This window comes from Cupressus sempervirens, chromosome 1 (assembly GCF_028749045.1).
Source record: "Cupressus sempervirens isolate cs-2001-9-10 chromosome 1, ASM2874904v1, whole genome shotgun sequence".
NCBI lineage: Eukaryota > Viridiplantae > Streptophyta > Pinopsida > Cupressales > Cupressaceae > Cupressus > Cupressus sempervirens.
In genome coordinates, this window is record NC_143118.1 from 893,586,286 (window position 1) to 893,607,942 (window position 21,657).

Below are 21,657 nucleotides of genomic sequence, written 5' to 3' on the forward strand. Positions count from 1 at the left end.
CACTCAACAACTAGGAGTAGAGGGTGGCATCAATGTGGAGTTATCGTAATATTTTTCAATTAGGGATTGCAATAGTTTATTGTGCTTTATTTGCAAGTTACCTACAATTTTAATCAATGGTGTTACAAAGAGATTGCAAGTCATTTTCCCTTCATTTTAGATATGTTTCTTTGTGGGCTTCCATATTTCTTATGTGATTTAGACTAGATTTTATATCATTCATTTAACTATCACTCGTTCTTTTTCCACCTTCATTTTGTGCTTGTAGAGTACACTTTTGTGTAACTTTTGGGATCTGCAAGAGCTTTCTTAAGATTGTGGGTGTCATCCTTTTACATGGTAAATGTTTTTTATCACTTTATTGTGATAGTCACTATTTTAAAAATTGGTAAATTTTTTTAATCACTTTTTTAAAATCTTTTTATTTTCCTACAAAGGAAATTAGGGTAAAAAGACCTTAGAATTTCATGACATGCAGTGGCAATGGAAGATGATTTGTTTTTATATAGATCTTGAATTCAAGACTCCTATTTGAGCTTAGCTCCAACCAATTTTTTTTTTCTACTACGCACTTTTTAAACATTTGAGTAATGAAAGGATCGATACTATCCTTTTTTATGCTATAAACATGATGAATCCTTTATTGTTTTCAAGTTTTAGATTTCTTTAATTGATTTAAGAATGGCCATATAGTTTGTCACATCTATACTGGCTTTAATTGTCCTTTTCACTTGTAGTCACCTCTATTTATGTAGATGGTTTAGCCAATGCATGTACTAATTTATATATCTTACCAAATTAGATGATAATATGAGTAGTTATTATAATCATTTTAAAAATTAAATTTGTAGCTACTTTCTGTGCAATAATATTTTTTCTTGTTTTATAGAGTACATTTAAAATTCAAGCACTAGAATTGTCTCATTTCTTTGATTACCACACAAATCAAAAACAATATCCCAATACATTACCAATGCAATTGTGTCAAATCTGGTGAGGGACTATAGGAGTGCTTTAATTGGCTTTCAAAGAACATTAAAATTATGAAAGTACTACATTTTGTATGATAGTTTGGTACAAATTATTCCTTTTATGTTAGATCTTATTTTTTTCCCATTTTGCAGGTTTGAAAAATGACAATGGTCTAGGATTCATGAATTTTGTATTACAAAAATGTCTTCTATCCTTACTGATAGAGACAATTTGAGGAGAAAAACATAAAACCCATTCAGTCAAATGATTTTGTATGGATTTAATTGTGCTTCTTGCACTAATTTATATGAATTGCAAAATTAATTGATAGTATGTATAGTTATTATGTCAATTTGAAAATTTAATTTAAAGGTTTTCTCCATTTTCTATTTAGTAGCCCAATAGATTTAAAATTTAAAAGTACTAGAAAAGTCTTCATTTCTTTGATTAGGGCACTTGATTTTCCATATTTATCTACATATCCATATGTTAAAGATCTGAATGCCGATGAAAAAAACTATTAACACAATCTTCCAAAAATATTTAAAATAATCTCTAATGTAAAATTGTAACTAAATAATTTATTTCTCAAAATTTGAGAAAATTTAATTATAATGATTATAATTTGTAAAAGCTTTCTATTCAATCCCCATGATTCCATAGTTTTACTTGTTCTCAATGTATTTCGGACATATAGTATTTCAATGTGGCATACAAGGTTCTTACTGCTATTGCATTTGGAGACATAAAATCTGAAAATATTTTGTGTCCATGTTGATTATGTTTAGGCAATAACATTAAAAATTGTGAGTTATTCTAGAAGTCTTCTTTGATTTGCCAGTGTTTTCTTCAAAACCTTTTAAGGAATACATTTATAGGCAAATTTTTTTTCATTGAATCATGTAGGGTATTTGCATCCTAAAAGGATTTGGTATCTCCTTTAATATTGAAGTTGGCCTTTGAGTTGATTCCTATCATAAGGTTGTGTTAATATTATTGAGTATAGTGGTATTTCTAAAATGTTGACACCTTAATTATTATGTCCTCTTCATTATATGTTTTCCAAAATATTCACTTTAACCTACAATTCTTGAGTTGGATCTAGTTGTTTTTGAATAACATAATATTGTGTCTAATTTGTATATGCATTTATTTATACCTTAATAGTATACTATCAGAACAAGAAAGGTAGGGGCAACCACCTATTATTTTAGGTTCGTCTGATGTAGCAATCCATAAATGAGAATTGATAATAAAAAATGGTAGACATAATAATCCGGGAGGGTATATAAAACTATATTTTGAAGTAAGCTCAAAAAAATGCATTTGAATGTCATATTTTCAGGATCTTTGAATTTTTTATTTTTATCATAAATAAAGTTGTATAATAAAGTAAGCTATTTAAATTTTTACAACTATCCTAAATAATAAATTTTTCTCTATCTTCTTTTGTGTTAAACATTAGCTAAACTTAAAGTTAATGCAAATCTTGTTTACTTAATGTAATGTGGATTTGTGTTTTCTTCATAATATAATTTCATTTGGCATAAGACATACAATAATTAAATATTTTAAACTAAATTAGATCTCAATAATGCTCCTCACATGAGATAAACATCTACTAGCCCCATTAATTAAGAAATGACATAAGAAGCCCTTGATTTCAATTTGAGTTGAAAATGCTTCTCCCAGTTTCATGGGAGACAATTAGCTTTGCTTCTATACATGTCATATATCATAAATTTGGATCAAAAATCTTTCCATAGTATTGATGCATGTATATACCATACATAAATTATGTAGTCTCCAAATCTTTGCCACTACTCAAGATTGGAAATATTTCTAATTTCTTGTGGCAACTTCTTCCCAATTTTTTATGTGGTTTATCATTAAATATACTATTAATATTCATAAACTTAGTATTCATGAACTTCAAATAAATTTGAGATATTCTTGAATTTTAACAAAAATATTAATATTGACTCAAGCCCTCATTGAAAAAGTTTCTAACATGTCATGGATATTCTATTTTCCTCAAATTCTAATTGATTCTTTCATCTTCAATAATCTTGAAGTTCAAAAATAATTCATTCACAATCTAATTGAGCTGCAAGAGGAGGAATCCTAACATTTTCTAGCAGCAATCTTGACCTTTTTTAGGATGACATCCTCTAGCAATAGTCTAGCGGTAGTCTTGACCTTCTTTAGAACTTCCTATAGGACTTTGTATTTAACTCTCTATGTTTCTATATACATTCTTTAAAGTTTTCATTTGATTACCTTGTTATAAACATTTTATCACTCACACACTACTCCAGCTACACCTAGATATCTCTTGTTTTTATTTGTTTATTTTTAATATTTATACTAATGTTTATATATAAGATTTTAAAATTCTAAAATTACATGAAAGTTGATTGATTCACATTTTTGGGTACTTATAGGAGCATATTTCAAGCAAGCACTACCCCTATTTTGTGCCAATTTTTTTTTTTATGAATAGTCCCTTCTCTATTAATTAAATATAAAAGAGATATGCCACTTGGGTGCTTACCAGATAATATTTTGGAATGCACATGTTTGATAATTTCTCAAATACAATTAACTTTGCTCATATTCTACTAAGATAGGATGCACAAAATTAATAATCTCTAAAATATAATTAAGTTTTATAAAAATTTCAAAATATCAAATAAATATTAAATGACATTAAATATTATTATTGCAATTAACTTAATTTTATTAACACAACTGTAGACCAAATTTTCCTTTATAACCATGTACGGCTGAGATGAGGTGAAGAATCTCCAAAGAATGCATCTAAATCTAATGGCCATCGCATTTTTGTAAAAGGCACAAGGAAGGGTGTAGAAACACGAGAACCATTAGATCAAAAGGGTCCCAACAAGACAAAGATCCACCACCACATGACAAGTGTTGGCTATGTTGCATGAAATAACTACCATACAACTTTTCCTAGTGACATAGCAACAACCATAGATGATCCTTAATCTGACGGTGAGTAAAATGCACTAAAGGAAATTACCTACCCCTTGGCACTAATTCATTCATCAACACATTCCCCAATACATGATCAAAGAGGAAACATACAATTTCACACTTTTGTAGAAGCAAGAAAAGTCACTTCTCAAAATAGAAAAAATGGTTAATGCAAAATGTCAACCCTGATAGAAAATGTGCTTTAACATGCAACTCAACACGTGAAGGAAAAATGAGCCAACTCAGCACATGAAAGAACTAAACTAGCTTGACACATGAAGAAATTGAACTAGCTTGGCACATGAAGGACCCAAGTTAACACCATATGTTAACTTGACCAAAAAACATGTTAACCCATATTAAAGAATCCAACCCATTGAATATCTCTTAGATCGGCTATCAATGATGGGCTAAATGGGGAAAAAATGGCCAACATTCTTGGTGACTTGGAGGGGATGCTTGCTTGGTAAGCATATACTAGTGACCTTAAGTAATCCATTCAACATAAAGTCACTACCAAGAATTGATTTTTTATCCCACCTGCAACCAGAAAAAACTAAAATCTAGGGAGCTCCAAAAAGCTCAGAACAACTCCAAAAAAGGATCAAATGTGCTTGTGCACTTCTTGGAAAGCTGAAAAAAACTTTAAGAAAAACTACTCTACTATGTACAAGTTATTAACAATGCAAAAAATAAATAAAGCCATTGGTTGAAGTAGCTACCCTTCCTCACAAGCTGATTTTTCCTTCCATGCATATGGGTAGTTAAAAATAGTAACAAGCATTAAAAAACATGTTGCTAAATGGAATATTTCCTTCCCATTGCTGAAAACAATGAATCCTTCTAGTAATGGGGCATTACTTTTAGAGAAAAACATACTTTCTCCTCTTTGTGATTGTTAGAAGTTGTAATCTTTCCTTGGTGTGTTTATAAACCAAGGTTAGACCTCCTTTATTCATTATTATAATATATTAGGATATAAGCCAAGGTATCCTAATATATTTCTTTTTTGTCCTTTTTCCACTACATCTTATTTTGTCATCTAGTGGAATATGTGAGGATAAATATGTATTGTAATTTCTAATTTTAGATTATAATTCCTTAAGAGGAATCTCACACTTGGCCTCACACACATATGAATGGTGGCATTCATAGACATGGGAGTTACATTCTAACTCCTCTCTCTCATCTCTATTTAAGAGATGACCCTCTTCTCTCATTCAACAATGAGGTTTCTTCCTCTTCTCAAATATTGTATGAGCCATTGCTCTCTCTCTCTCTCTCTCTCTCTTCTTAGGCTTTTCATGCCTCATTCATAATGTCACAAGGGGTTTTCTTTGCTTTCCCCTTTCCAAATATCTTGTCTCATGGTGTTGGAGCTCAAAGCTTTCTCTCCTATTTTATGGTAATATCTTTTCATGCATTTACTCACTTAGATTCTTTCCTGGTATTGTTTATTTACAGATTTCTTTTTCCATTTCTAACATGGTATCAGAGTAGTTTAATCTTTGTTTTGAGTGTTTGCATGAAGGTACGATTCGAAGGAGACTCTTGAGAGAGATTTCACTAATTTCTTCTTTAATCTTCTTAAGTTGGAAGAAATTAATTTTTTTAATTTTTTTTTGAATTTGGCTGGTTTACCGCCAAACCCGATTAACTTTTGTTTGCTCTAATTTGTGCAGGTTACTTCTTATTTTCTATTAGTTTTCATCTAACCCCCTTTGGAAGGCTTGCCGCCAAAGGGTTTTCCTTATAAGCCACTCTGAAAGAGATAATGTGGAGCCAAAAGGCTCATTACATGAACTTTGAACTGTTATAGAGGCTGTATTATGCTTGGTTGTGCTCTTCACTAGTAATACTTTACCCTTGGGAAACAATATACTATTTATTGAAATTTCTATACGCCGATTAAGAGGCGAGGTTTTATTTTTACATGGTTCTCCTAAATTGCCCTTCCCTTTGCTTTCAAAACCCACATTGTGGTTCTCTGGACTTTGAATCAAAAGTGATCTCTGTTGATCAGCCGAATGGCCAGGATTTGGAAGGTTTTACCGATCTATGGAAGCTCATGTTCAATTTTATGTACTCTCTAGGGCTTCAATGGGCTGTGGAATTGGAAATTCCAAACATTATTGCCAGGGGCCGACCTGAATCGATACTTTCTGCTGAGGAAATTGCCAGATTTTTGCCTTCCCCTTCACCTAACATAAATTTCCTATCCCGCACATTCTCATTTTTGGCCACTAGAGGCATTTTCTCCCAAACCCTATTCCCAGATTCTGCCATTAAATATGGCCTTACGCCTATTTCAAAGTGGCTTGTCAAAGACAGCGACAGTGAAGGAGCAAAGGAAGGGACTTTTGCTCCCTGTCTTTTACTGCACACTCATGAAACCCTAATTTCACCGTGGTATCGTTTGGGCGAGAACATTTTATTCGGGAGCAGTTTTTCATTTGAGCTGGCTCACGAAAAAGTCGCCTTCTCCCTCGCCGAGAGTAAGCCTGAGGTTGGCAGGCTGTTTAATGAGGCCATCGGAACATATTCGAAGATCCTGGTGAAAGACATTTTAGCGGCTTATGGCGATGGATTCAGCAAGATGGAGTTCATGACTCTGGTAGACGTTGCTGGTGAAAATGGTTCCATAATTTTTGCCATTTCCCGCTCTTTCCCCAATATCAAGTGCTTTAATTTTGATCTCCCCGAAGTAATCTCAGAGGCTCCCACTTATGCTGGTGTGCAACACGTTGCAGGCAACATGTTTGTTAGCGTTCCAAATGGAGATGTTATATTTATGAAGATAATTTTGCATGACTGGGAAGACGAGGAGTGCGAGAAAATTTTGAAAAATTGTCATAAAGCTCTGCCAAAGGAAGGGAAATTGATATTGGTAGAAATGGTGTTGCCAGAGCTACGGCAGAGCAAGTCCAGCTGGTCAGAAGAAATAGGAGGAATCAGGGATATGATAATGCTGTCAGAGTTGATGCCGTGCTTGAGTTATATCATGACAAATGATACAACACCTCCTTCAAAGGATTGTTGCAGTGGGCTTAAGAAGTTTGTTAATTCGAATATAGTTTGTCTTTGTACTTTGCTGGCAAGCAGCAGTTCATATGGCATTACTATTAACTAGACTCGTGCTGTTGCCATGCCTGTTGCTTGCAAGGTCCAAACCCCTCCGCTCAGTTCTTGCGCTGCTCTTGCACCAACTCCCACAACCACCTCTCTAGATTCCCCTGGTGTGGGATCTCCAATTGCTGGTTCGAATGGTGCAACCCCTGTTTTGAGTCCCTCTGCAACTATCGTAGCAGTAGACGATTTTACACCATCCCCTATTAGCATCTTTACGGGTCTACTTTTAGCTGGAGTTGCACATCTGCTTATTTGAGTTCTTACTACTAGTTATTTCGTCTCTTTTAGACTGTTCATTTCATGTTAATTCCAGCATGTTTTGATTCGACTATTATAGGCTAACATGTTTATTTAGGGATTTTTTTGTCAGTTTTCATTTAGCTGAAAATGCTTCAGATTATAAAAAGGGATTATTCTTGAATATTTGTGGATCCATTTTGAAATATTTTGATAATCTAAAGGTTGAGACTCAAGGCCTGAAATTAAAATTTGACCTCATACTCCATGGCCTGAAGCTTTCACCAACTCTTTAGCTCTGCGGGATTTCATAAAAGGGGAAATCCACTGCACACAATCTATTATGAGCCCTTGCAGCTGCAGCAATCATGCATTTCCATAATGATTCCTGACTGAACTTTTTTTCCTAATTATGAATCCATGCACCTCCATACCCATTCGCATGAAAGGTCTTGGAAGTAGGCTTCCAAGACCAGGCCCACCTAAATTCCTTGCATTTTCTTCTTAATTTGGCTTTATTCTTATCTTCTCCTAGTTCAGTCATTTTTTTTAGAAGCATCTTCAGCCCGAAGATGTTTTCCAGCCATAGTTGGATTGGCACCAGGCGTTTTTTTTTTTTTTTTTTTTCTAATGCTATCGCATCAACTCTTGATAGACCTGGCAGGGGTGGGAGTTGTTTTTCATAGACCTCTGCTTTAACAGGATCTGTATGAGCTGTAGCAGATACTAGCCCAGTCAAAGCTTCTGCGCAAACAACAGGTGAAGAGCTTCTGACAAGCTGTTCAAACAAATCACCTGCTGCTTTCACCTTCTTCTGTTTTAATTTGAACAAAGCTGCTTCATGCATTATTTAATCCAAAGTTCTTTCATCCTCCCCCGTGTTGTTGTTCCACCAATCTATAGCTCTGTCAAGAGCAAACCCAAGGCTGTAGAGCCTTCATATTTTGAATATTTTTTTTCATTTCTTCCACTTCTTTTGAGTAGGTGCCGATAGGGAAATTAAGGACAGTTTCAAGCCGTCGAGCTTGAGTGCGAAGCTATTCAACAGCTCCTGATCGAAATGTATCACCGTAACACTGAGGTCATGACGCTGGCCTTCGACCAGTCTCGGGACACGCAAGCCCTCACTAACGCCTGCCTTTCCTAATGGTTTAGAAGCTGCCATCTCAGGCACTGGACTTCAAAAGCTAAGCTTTCATAGACATTAAAACAATTTCCCTGGTATAAACCCTGCTCAAATATAGAAAAAGATGATGAGAGAAGGATGAAACTGTAAATACAAGGCAGAAAATGCAGATAGAACTGCATATTTAAAGAGAAGAAAATTAAATGGAGAAACGGAATCAGATTTTTACAATTGAGAAAAGCTCAGCAAATGCCATCCAATTTGCCGATGGTAGAATGGGGGAGTATTTACAATGTTTGACCAGTGCCGATGCCGACGCTCATGGTTATCCATGTACAATTGTTCAAGCCAGAGATTTTGGTACGCGATAACTTCTATTGCCCTTGGAAGTACGCATAATGGCACCTACCCAATTCTACTAATTTTCTATTTGGGTATTTATGGATTGCTTTCATCGCCACTTCTCATTTAGGTAGCGCAGAGGATTTGAGCCCATTGTTTATGCCAGATTTGGGACTCATTTCCCCCTCTGCCCTCTAAAATCATTCAGAGATTCTCTTGATCGGAGATGTCAATTGTGTATTGATGCCACCAGTGCCATGCCATCGTTCACCTGGATGGCAGGCAGGACATGGTTTGCCCCAATTGCAATGGGGGATTCAGATTAATCTCTCTATATTTAGATTCAGAGGTAACTTTTCTGGTTGTTTCATGCAAGATTCTTTTTCTTTTTTTAGCTCTTGATAGAGGCATCATTTGTTTTTTATCATTGCCTCTTGTCAACCTATTTTTGGCAGGTAATCATTCATTGTCAGACAAGTGTAATATTCTATCTCTCAAGCTTTTTTTAGAAAAGTTTTTTAACTCTTTTTAGTATATTCTTATCTGCCAGATCTGAACTCTATCATTATTTACTAACCTTTTTGTAGGGTTAGTTGTAACAAATTTTACATAAAAAAGAAGAAGGGGAAATCATTTTTTTTTAGCATCAAGCTATCATTTAATAATTGTAATTGTATGATTTCATACTATGATATTTTAACTATACTTATTCAAGTATATATGGGTGCACACATATATACCAAGATAAATATACCAGCTATTACAATTTTCATATCCATGTTTACCCTTAATGGAGTTTTATACCTGATATCTATATTTAGTTGATCTTCCTTAAATCATTTTACTTAATTGGATTATGAGTAATCTTACCCATTTGCCTTCATTTTGATATTTTGATGTGCCCATAATTGCACTATTATGTGTTTATTGCATCATTCTATGCCCATATTGGCACTTTATGGTTTTATACCATTGATATACATGATTTATATGATTTTTTTTTGAGTTGCATAGGGAGCTTAATATTTTTTCAAGGTTAACTATGTAGGTCCCCTCAGTATAACTGATACATAGTTTCCTTATCTGGCCCATGGAGTATCCCTCCATCCTATATTGGTGTGCACTCATTTTATATGGAGTTTCCCTCCATTTGATCCTATCTATTTTGATAGGATAATATTATTATGAAGTTTCCCTCCATGTTGTTCCATTTTGTTCCTCAATGAAGAGGATACTATTATTGGAGTTTTCTCTCCAAATTCAGATGATTTGATCCAATTTGAAGGCAATATGTTGTTATATCCTCATAATCCATTCTTTTGATTATCTTAACAAATCATGATAATTCTACTTTGATCAGCATGTCTCTCCTTTATGTTATTTTCATATATTAATGTGATAATGATCTGCATACATTATTGCTTAGATCATGAGTCATGCATGTTATGGAGGGATGTCCCCATTAGCTTGCAGTGGGATGATTCATTAAGTGGACTGTCTATATCCACGTGATTGATGCAAGGTTGATGCACGTATCATTAGTTTGCCTTGTCTGTGGTCATTTGTGCATTAGTATAATATTCTTTTCATGAGAGATTTGATCAAGCTTTTTACTAAATTTGTCCTTGTTGACAATTTTTTGAGCATATAATTTATCTTGATATCAGGTTATCTCCATTGTTTTGTGGTAACATTTTTTACTCATTGTTTCTCTATGAGAGTTTTATTATCCTTATTCAAAAGGATTTCGAATTTGCATATATGATGGCATTCTACTTGTGGATATTTTTCTTGTTGTTTTTGTTTTCAGGTTATCCATCAAGGAACCTTCTTCAAGATGTGTCTATGCTTCCACATTTAAAGGACTCATGTACTTCTCTTGGATATGCAAATGTACCATATGGCTTGAAGACAATCAAATTACTTCATATTGAAGATTCAGTTGCAGTTTTTTGTAAAAATTATGGGTTTAATACCCTTTGATGTAATTACCCCAAGTAAAGATTAAAGGGGGGTGTTAGAAGTTGTAATCTTTCCTTGGTGTGTTTATAAACCAAGGTTAGACCTCCTTTATTCATTATTATAATATATTAGGATATAAGCCAAGGTATCCTAATATATTTCTTTTTTGTCCTTTTTCCACTACATCTTATTTTGTCATCTAGTGGAATATGTGAGGATAAATATGTATTGTAATTTCTAATTTTAGATTATTCCTCCTTAAGAGGAATCTCACACTTGGCCTCACACACATATGAATGGTGGCATTCATAGACATGGGAGTTACATTCTAACTCCTCTCTCTCATCTCTATTTAAGAGATGACCCTCTTCTCTCATTCAACAATGAGGTTTCTTCCTCTTCTCAAATATTGTATGAGCCATTGCTCTCTCGCTCTCTCTCTCTTTCTTCTTAGGCTTTTCATGCCTCATTCATAATGTCACAAGGGGTTTTCTTTGCTTTCCCCTTTCCAAATATCTTGTCTCATGGTGTTGGAGCTCAAAGCTTTCTCTCCTATTTTATGGTAATATCTTTTCATGCATTTACTCACTTAGATTCTTTCCTGGTATTGTTTATTTACAGATTTCTTTTTCCATTTCCAACAATGATATTCTTCCTCATACTGTGGGATGAGCATGACTGAGGCAACTTACTAATTTGTTGCAAAGCTAGATGCCTTATGGGGCATCCACTCAATGGAACTAGGTCTAAGAAATCAACCTTGAACACATTGTTGTGATATCTAACCTTGGTATCCTGTTGGTTTGGAAGTGGCTCCTCCTCTTCTTGTGAAGAAAAAAATCTCCACCTCTTGTTCATGTTGCTCATGAACCACTTCCTCTGGAGCTACTTGTATGGTGTGATTCTCCACTTGTTGCTACTACAACACATGATATTTTGATGAAGGAGTAGACTATTTCATGTCCAAGGACAAAGAAAACATCTCTAGCTCATCCCAAAAAGTCTCCTCATCAAAATCCTCTTTTTCTATTGCAATAAAATGCATAGGTTGAGGGGCAAACTCATGCATATCATCATGTTCCTCCTCAAGATCAAAGATATCCTTGAGGTTCTCTTTTCCATCCTCCACATCATGGAGGATTTTCTATTGCAAAAAATGATCTTCTTCCTTCTCCAACAACAAATCCTCATCTTCTTTCAAAGGCTCAAAAGCCATGACTTATTCCTCAAAAGAAGGAACAACCTTTTCTTCTTCTTCTTCCTCAACAAAAGAAGGAAGCTCTTCAAATAAGAGGATTGGATCCTCTTCCTTCTTCTTAATAGCAACCTCCTTTTCCTCCTCAATAGGCTATAATTCCTCCCATGATATCTTTGTTGGCTTTGTTTCACTCTCCCAAAACTCCATGTTTGGACCATCAATCCACACAATTGGTCCAACCTTAAAGAGTGGAATGCTGATAGGTGTGGAAGGCTCTTGACCCAACCAATTTTTTCATATAGGGAGTGGAGAAGCTACAATAGGCTCTTGTAATGGAAGGGGCTTCTTAAAGCTTGGAATGACATATTTTGGAGAAGGGGTTGCCTTTTCTTCTTTGGTCTGAAAATGAGCTAACTGGAGTCTCATTTCTTCCTCTCTTGCTACAGCAACTTGCTTTCCAAGATTCTCCTCAAAATTTCTCTATCTCTCCCTCTCTTCTTCATCTTATTGTAGATATTCCTAGTATTCCATATCCTCATGTTGTCTTTGAATCTTTTGTTACCTTGCAACCTCATCAAGTCACCTATCAAGGTCCAACATTACTCATGGCTTTCATCCACTTTCTTATTCCATGCACCCATCTGCTCACTCCTTGCATTCATCCTATCAATTCTCTCATTGAATTCCCATTGTAGGTAGTTCATCTATCTTTGGGCCTTCAAAATCATCTCTTTAAGCTCTTTATACATGGATGTTGGGACTGGTGGAATAGGGGAAGGAGAAGAGTAATAATTTTGAGCAGAAGGGCTATAAATAGTTTGGGGTTGAGATTGAAACTGGTAATATGAGGGTTGAGGAATAGTATTATCATGATACAAGGTGAATAATATCTATTTCTATGAAATGGGTCCATGGTTAGAGTTTCATAAAAATTGTAATTTCATAGAAAAAATTCAAAATCACAAAAGATCAAGAATGATCTTTACATACCAGCACTAGGTCTATTTAAAACTAGTAGATTTGCACTAGAGTCACCATGGTGTTAGATAAATGCCTCCAAAGACTAATGGCACTAAGAATAACACCCAAATTCTTAGTGAATAAGATTGCAACCGGCTAACCAATAGACTTATGAGGCTGAAATCTATGTCCCACTAGGTGTGCCAAAAATTGTTGTCACAAAAGTCTACACCCTTGCTTGAGGTATGACCCTCAAGAGACCTTGTGTAACATGGAAATGACCTCCAACTATGGGACTTGCACTGTGAGGTTGAATCTCTAGAGAAGGTTGGTTTCTTTTTCTATCAGGATGCACCTAACTACTCTTGAGAGGAAAAGGGAGAAGGAGATGCAAGAAACAAAATCTACCCAATCTATTCTAAGGAGGTGATGCACCAAAATAGAGTGTTCAAACCAATCTCTGCCCATATATACACTTTTGAACCATCATAACATAAAAAGATAGACACATCCAAAATTGTTTTAATCCAACAATCACATGCAAATTAGAAAACCAAAATAAATCATGCAACGAAAATTTGCTTCACTTATATATCATTCATAGGCTAGAGAGATACGGTCATGCAAAATTGTAGATATCCAAAATACACCAATGAGAGGAAAATAATTCTTGCACAATACATCAATGGCTAAAGGAGATAAGGTAGAATTTCATACAGCTCAGAAGTAAAGGGGATTTATAATAGCAAGCCAGAGCAATGCCAGAGAAATAGAGAGGGTCTGACCCTTAACAAAATTTACAAAATCTTCCTTTATAGATTAGGCATAACTAAGATATTTTCTACCCTAAACTGAATTCAATAACTACCATTTAAGATTATGGAGGAAAATTCTATGAATCTAAAAGAAATTTGATCATGGAACAACTCCATATACAATAGTGATATGAAGAAAACAAAATCAATGCATCTAGCTATAAGATAATCAAATCCAAAAGATCTGATCATCACAATAATGAATGAGGCATGGAGATGCATTAACACCATGGAACAAGGTCCAAAATGTTGGTTTGACATTAAAGATCAATCCTAGAAATGTTCCATGACCACAATAATTAAATTTGCAACACTATCAAAGAAAATGTGGGATGGGATAACACACAAGTTATCGTGCTACAAAAATATAGTGTTGACCATGTAGAATCAATTTGATCTGCCCAAAAAATGCATGAACTAATGATGTAGATCTTTTTGTTGAAACAGATAGCTTAGATGCTGCAAAAAATATCCCTAACTGATGAATAAAACAAAATTGTAGATCAGATCTTCCTTTATAACCATTGATGGCTGAGATGAGGTGAAGAATCTCCAAAGAATGCATCTAAATCTAATGGCCATCACATTTTCATAAAAGGTACAAGGGTGTGAAAACATGAGAACCATTAGATCAAAAGGTTCCCAGCAAGACAAATATCCACCACCACATGACAAGTGCTCGCTATATTGCATGAAATAACTACCTTGCAACTTTGCATAGCGACATAGTGACAACCATAGATGATCTTTAATCTGACAGTAAGTAAAATGCACTAAAGGAATTAACGCACCACTTGGAACTAATTCATTCATCAGCACATTCCCCAATACATGATCAAAGAGGAAACATACAATTTCATGATTTCATGGAAGTAAGAAAAGTCACTTCTCAAAATAGAAAAAATGGTTAACATGAAATTTTAACCCTGACAAAAAATTTGCATTGACATGCAACTCGACACATGAAGGAACTAAACTAGCTCAACACATTAAGAAATTGAACTAGCTCAAAACATCAAGGACCCAAGTTAGCACACTATGTTAACCTAACCAAAAAGTGTGTTAACACATATTGAAGAATCTAGCCCATCAAAGATCTCTCAAAATGGTTAATAATGATGGGTTGAATGGGGGCAAAAATAGCCAATAGTGTAAAAGAAGAATAAATATTTGTGAGATTGTTTGCTAGAAGCCACATTCAAAATGCTACTAATTAGCTCTAGAATCAACAAGATAGTTGTATTACTTGCTACAATGATCTAGAGACAAAATTTCTTGAGAGGTTTAAGCTTACTCTTGATGTTGGTAAGTTGTAAAAATTATTTCAAATCCAAATAAAAGAGAATGAATTGATGAGTTATTTTGGTCATAGATTCAACATATAAATTGGTAAAATTCTTACAACCTGTCAACCCAATGAAAGTAATCAACTAAGCATTTTTATTGCTATCATGGAAACCAAAATAAAATTTATGTTGAAGTGATCAAAAGTGTAAAGGCTAGAAGATGAACAGAAGGAGGCTATTAGGATAAATGATGATTTTGATACTATGTAGGTTAAAGTCTATGGAAAATTTAAAAACAAAATCTCTTCTTTATGAACAACGATGTCACCATAAGACAAAACCTATATAGGAGAAACCTATTCTCAAAGTAGTAAAATTGACACCTCCAACTTTTTTATAAAAAATTAATAGTTTTTAATGAAAAATATTTTCAAATGCCTCATGTGATTAAAAGAAGCCCTCCTCACATAACAAGAGCTTATCATCGTCATGATGAGTATGATGAAAAACATGTCTCACAATTGGCTAATTCAAAAACTTGCTTTCATACACCTCATGCTACGAAAAGATAAGATAAATTAAATGAAAAATTTCTATCACATGTCTCTTCTTTAGGGCTGAAATATTTTACCTCTAACGTGGATTCCACTAATGATTTTGTTCAGGAAATAACCAAAGATCATCTTTAAAAAGATTCGTTTGTTTTAGCAAATACATAAGAAGAAAATTTATAAAATAAACAAATGGTACCTCTTAATTCTTTAGTCATTGGAGAAAAGGATATTATACTATCAATGACACAAATGTTAGCACCTTGCGATCAAAATCAACAACAGAGGTAAAGCCCCCATGAAAATTAAAGTTTTGGATCTTCTTCATCTTATGTGCAAGTTAGAAAAAGAAAGGAGATACATATAAAATAAGTTTTTTTTCTTGGTGTTGGCAATGGTATGAAGAGCTCATATTTTCAGCCTTAATGTTTATTAGATGGAGATCTTGGTTGTATAAGAAATGAAGTAATGCTTCCTTTAAAGTTTTACCTAATGAGGGTAGAAAATAATATCCAAAAATCATTATTTTCAGCCAAACATCATGAAGATAATCTATCTTATAGATCATAGGAGAAATTTGTGAATTCTAATTTCTCTTTTATATGTCAAGAAGGGAATATAAATAATATTGAAGCAACCAAGAAATGATCTGGAAAAGTTGATAATAAAACTAATTTGGGTAGTATAAATGTATTATATTTAACTATAGGATTCAGTGACAATTTTAAAATTAGTAATAATCCTCTTTTTCAATTTCATGATCAACAACTAGATATTAAGAAGGCATCTCATCTCTATGATGGATCTGAAATAAAAGAACATGTTCTTTAAAGTGTTGAATGTAAAAGTTGGTTATTGCCTTCTCCTTTTCTAGAATTTGATCCTTTTGCACTTGAAGACTCTAAGATAATTTTAGGTAATGATGTTAATCTAAGAAGCTCAATGGATCAACACAAACAAGAAGGAATTAGGAGTGAGAAAATAAAAGAAGTTCTTCATTTTGATAGGCAATTTGGATATGAGACTTTTCTATTTTCTTTCTCATCATATATGTTGGCCTGATTTTTTACCCAACTAAAGAATTTTGAAATACCTTATGAATATTAGGAATAAAGTATTTTTGATGTAAAGGGTTATTGAAAAAATTTCATTCCTCATTAAAAAATCCCTAATTATTGTTTCCATAATATCCTTTGTGCCCTATGTTCTTGAAAATGGGTTTCAATTATTCACATTTTCAAAAATACACAGGAAGACTTTATTGTAAGAATTTGCCTTAGGGAAAAATTCACCCAAGACTAAGGAACTCAACCACAAGCACAACAATAGACCAAAATAGTATGATTAGAATGCAATATGATATTCATTCAATATGAAAGTACACTAGGAGTTATAGTATATAAAGTCCTCTAGAATGCTTCTAGAATGCATAGGAATTAGCAACATCATAAGTCATACAACCGCACACATGTCCACCAGGTGTAGGTTATCCTCCATTAAGCATAGGAATAAGTGTGATGATGAGAGGATAAGCATACAAAGGTGTAGCATGCAAAATTATGTTGTAGATACCATGTGCTAAATTAAGAGTGAGAATAAATGTGTTGTCTACATGGCAACTCAGTTAATTATGAAAACTCCAGTGTTGTAAAAACCATGTGCTAAATTAGAGTTGCTTACTCCAGTGTTGTCAACATGACAACTCATAAGAGTATACAAAATCCTAAGTGTATCACCTAAAAAATAATAAAATAATGCATAATAATAAAATAATGCATTGACCTAAGTAAACTTAAGTAAAGTGCAATTAGTAAATACTTATTTACACCAACACTCCACCTTGATTACAACTTAGGGGAATGCACTTAATCTTATGAAAGCTAGGATGAAATGCATGATGGGTCCTAGCTACTAGGCCATGTTAGGTACCCATGTACATAATGAAATTCAATCTCTCATAAAGTGAAGAAAGAGGGAAAACCTATGGGAAAAACCCTCTCCCAAAAAGAGAGATGAAATAATGATATGCATGGATGTATAGAGTAATCAAACCCCCCCCCCCCCCAATTATGACATACATCAAGTATATACAATAGAGAATTAGAAGGAAAAAACCCCATAAGAATAAAAAGTCCTCCCCATAAAAGAGAGAAGAAGATAGACAAGGTAGTCCCCCCCCAAATGTAGAGTGTCGATCAGTGATAGCTACTCTAATGTAGAAGCTGATCTAGGAATGTTAAATAATGTTCCTCCCCTTTGGAAGAAACAATATCATAGGTACATATGAGATGTTTCCCCTATGTGTAGAAAGAATCCCGATGATCAATGATGCCTCTGAAACATGCTCAACTATCCTTGTGTCAATACTAACTGTCACTCCTTCTAATGCTACTAGAAAGAATGATGTCAAATCTAGCAAGGATGGATGTAGAACCTATCCCAAAGAATCTACTATCTCCCCAAATGATAAAGAGACCTCCTACATTTGTATTACATAAGGATCCATAATCATATCAACCTGTGAAGATTGATCATGTAGAGAACTGACATGAGGGTCAGAGTGAGCCCTCACAACAACTGAAAAAGGATCTTCTTCATCAAAGAGAAGATGTATATCATCAATTATGTCTCCCAAATCTACTATGTATGACTCCAAAAACAAACCTAAAATATCTTCTATGTAGTCATCCTCTGATGATGGAGCTGGAAGACAAGGTGTACCCTACTGTGTTGGACCTATCACTGTGGCAATATATACATGTGGAATGTGCTAACGTCATGACCTCTTGCTACAACTATCAATAGTACCTCACGTGTTTGAATCTATTGAACCATTATCCCTAGTGTCACTATCAATTTCCACAATGTATGAAGTGCAAAGAGGATTAGAGGATAATTTGGGTGAACTTTCCTCAAAGTGAACATTCCTCTCTATGAAAATCTCATGTGTCTTAGGATCCATAAGTTTGTATGTCTTAACACCATCTTCATATCTAATGAAAGTACAAGGCCTAGGTGGTGGTGCCTTGCATCCACTAGAAGATATATTTTCCCATGTTAGATAATCGAAGACTCTAAAGTGTTTCAAAATTGGCTTTTTGTTGCACCATGCCTAAAAAGGAGTCTTTCCATCTAAGGTATTATGAGGAGACCTATTAAGTATGTGATTTACACTACTTATAGCTTTAACTTCTAGTGATGGATCAAGAGACTTGGCTTGTATCATGCAACTTGACATAGACTTAAGAGCTTGTAACCTTAGTGCTGCAACATTTGTCTTATGTGGATTGAATGCTAGTGGATTATGAAGATCAATATCCTAAAGTTTGCAAAAGTCTTTAAGTCTTGTGTTCACATATCTACTTTCATTGTTCATCCTTAGAACTTTGATGGCTTTCCTTGATTGCTGTTCAACATGAGTCTTGAAGGCTAGAAACTTGTCCAACACTTCATTCTTGTAATGAAGAAAGTAGATCCATGTGTAGCATGAAAAGTCATCAATGAAAGTGAGTATGTAGTGAACCTGGCTGATTAATGTCACTGCAAAAGGACCTACTAGTACCATGTGAACCAACTAAAGAATAATTAGCACTCTTGAAGATTTCCTTTTAGTAAATTTCTCCTCTAGATGCATATCCACTGAACATGTTGAGCATTCACCTTTGGAAAAGTTAATTGTAGGCAGACCTTTGACCATGTTTTTTTAGAAACTTTGTTGAAGATAGTGGAAGGCAAGATGTCCATACTACTCATGCCATAATTTAATTTGTGGATGAGATTGAGTCAACAAATCATGTGAAGGAGACTTAGGCACAAAGTGGGAGAAAGAATACAACATTGTGTCATGATTAACTTTCCTCATTGCAACCACTAAATCATCTTTTAGATTGTGCACCTTTACTGACTTAGGAAGGAATTGAACTTTGTTGCCATCTCCATGGTGAGTGATTTGGTAAATTGAGGAGCAGATTAGAACTTAGGTTAGGAACATAGAGGATATTTGTGAACTCTCCATTTTCCATCTCCACATTTCCTTTCCCTTTAACTTCCATTTTTGTATTATCTCCTACAAAGATGTGTGATACCTTAGACTGCTTCAATGAAGAAAAATCTCCTTTTGAAGAACCCATATTATATGAGGCACATGAGTCAAGAATCTATTCCATTGAAGAACTTGAATTTTCCATGAGTGCTTTCCCTTTACCCTTTGAATTTGAAGAAGATCCTTTCTCCTTATAAGCATTAGGAAGTGGAATATTATGTTTCTTCATGATGGTTGTCAACTCATCAATCTTTTTATGATAACACTCATGTTCTTCATGACCCAAATTCTTGCAATAGGTATACTTTTTCTTCTCCTTATTAGTGTCCCCCTTCTTATTTGAAGTCGAGGAAGAATTGCCTTGTTGATTTGATGGTGGTGTTGTCTTTTATGTTTCCTTTTGTTTGTTATTTTTCCACTTCTGCTTCTTTCCCTTTCCTTTATTTGAAGTTTGAGAACCCTCATTATTGACCACCGATGCCTTAGACTTGGTCAAATTTAGAATCCCCATTGATTTCAACTTCTTTTCTTCTTCATCCAATAGTTGAGCATAATGATCAAAAGTGCCTTTTTGATAGGCATCCCCTAATGTAGTCTTTGTGGTGTTATAAGAGGAAACAAATGTGGAGTACTCAAATGACAACTTATTATGAATGAGATAGATTAACCTATCATCTTTGATAGGACTACCACTATCATCAAGCTTTGCTCTTAATTCATTCACCTTTTATGATAAAATCCTATATAGAATCAAATTTCTTCAGATTGAGGGAAAAAAGATCATCTTCAATTTTGTAAACATCTTCCTTAGACACTTTAGCATGCAAGTTTTTGAGGGCATCCTAAGAATCCTTGGATGTCTTATACTTCTCAATTTGATAGAGAATTTTATCTTCAACCCCCAACATAATATCACTTAGGGCTTTCCTATCCATAGATTCCCAATCATTAATTTCACTTTTAGATACTTGATCACCTATTAGTTTAGTAAGGCTACCATCAACATATTGGGAAACTTGATTATGCATTAATTGACACCACATTTTAATATACCATGTAGCATAGTTATGTGGTGTTAATTTTGAAAATTAAAAATTTTCCATGATGCAAGAAATGAAAGAAAACAATAGGGAAAGAGGAATACAACACCAAGAAACACCACCCCTTTTCACTCAATCAAGAAACCCACCTCCCTCAAGAAAAATGGTTTTGGCAATTTATACGTAGTGCATTTACAATAGCCACTTGCCAATTTTGGCCTTAGTGGACTTGTGATTTTTCTTTTTTACAACATCCTTATAGAGTTCAAAATTGGAACATTAAAATGTATCTCACATATACAACAATTCTAAAGATATATAAAAGCATTACAATGTAGAAAAGGACTTAATTTTGAAAGTGATACTTTTGTCCATACAAACCTATAATTTGATTCTAGATCTAGAAAGTGGACAAAAAATAAAACACTTCAAAAAAAAACAGAACCTTTTTTTGAGTCTAGATGAGCCCATATGGAGCAATTGAAGTTGCAAAATGTAGGATTGGATAGGTACAGTCACCAAAAGATGTAATTTCTAACAAATTCATGCACCAAAACCAAAAAAGAACTGCACCACTAAAATTATAGCCAAAATGAAAAAAATTGCACCTGATTTGGAGCCTGAATCACTAAGATATGGCCTCCCAAAGTCAGACTATCAAATCAAAAATGAATCTAGAGATGGGTCTGATCAGCAAAAGATAACATTAAATTTGACAGCCAAACAACTATTGTAGCAATTCTATTTGGCCTCTAGATGATAGCCAAATGATCATCAATTTTAGGATAGCAAATTCTTGATGTCAACAAAAACTTAGCCCCTTGATGATGTCACCATTAACATAATCACACACAGACTATACACAAAAGTATAGATTTTGTAGGGAAATTCCCATGTGTCTCAGTATGACTACCATGTATGCAGTGACTTGGACACCTATGTGGCTACTGAGCTAGTAGTGTGATTGGGTCTGATGATGTGGGTATTTGCTAATGTG

The 21,657-nt window shown here is 34.2% G+C and overlaps 2 protein-coding genes across 2 annotated transcripts; both read left to right on the plus strand.

Moving 5' to 3' along the window:
- The first annotated feature begins 5,905 nt into the window (after nt 1-5,905).
- On the plus strand, nt 5,906-7,102 carry LOC149580730 (caffeic acid 3-O-methyltransferase-like). The gene has a single exon (XM_089805604.1). It carries the CDS (start codon nt 5,906-5,908, stop codon nt 7,100-7,102), a length of 1,197 nt encoding a protein of 398 aa, XP_089661730.1.
- LOC149580731 (uncharacterized) lies at nt 6,950-7,361 on the plus strand. The gene has a single exon (XM_089814578.1). It carries the CDS (start codon nt 7,118-7,120, stop codon nt 7,355-7,357), a length of 240 nt encoding a protein of 79 aa, XP_089670704.1. The 5' UTR covers nt 6,950-7,117; the 3' UTR covers nt 7,358-7,361.
- Nucleotides 7,362-21,657: the final 14,296 nt, after the last annotated feature.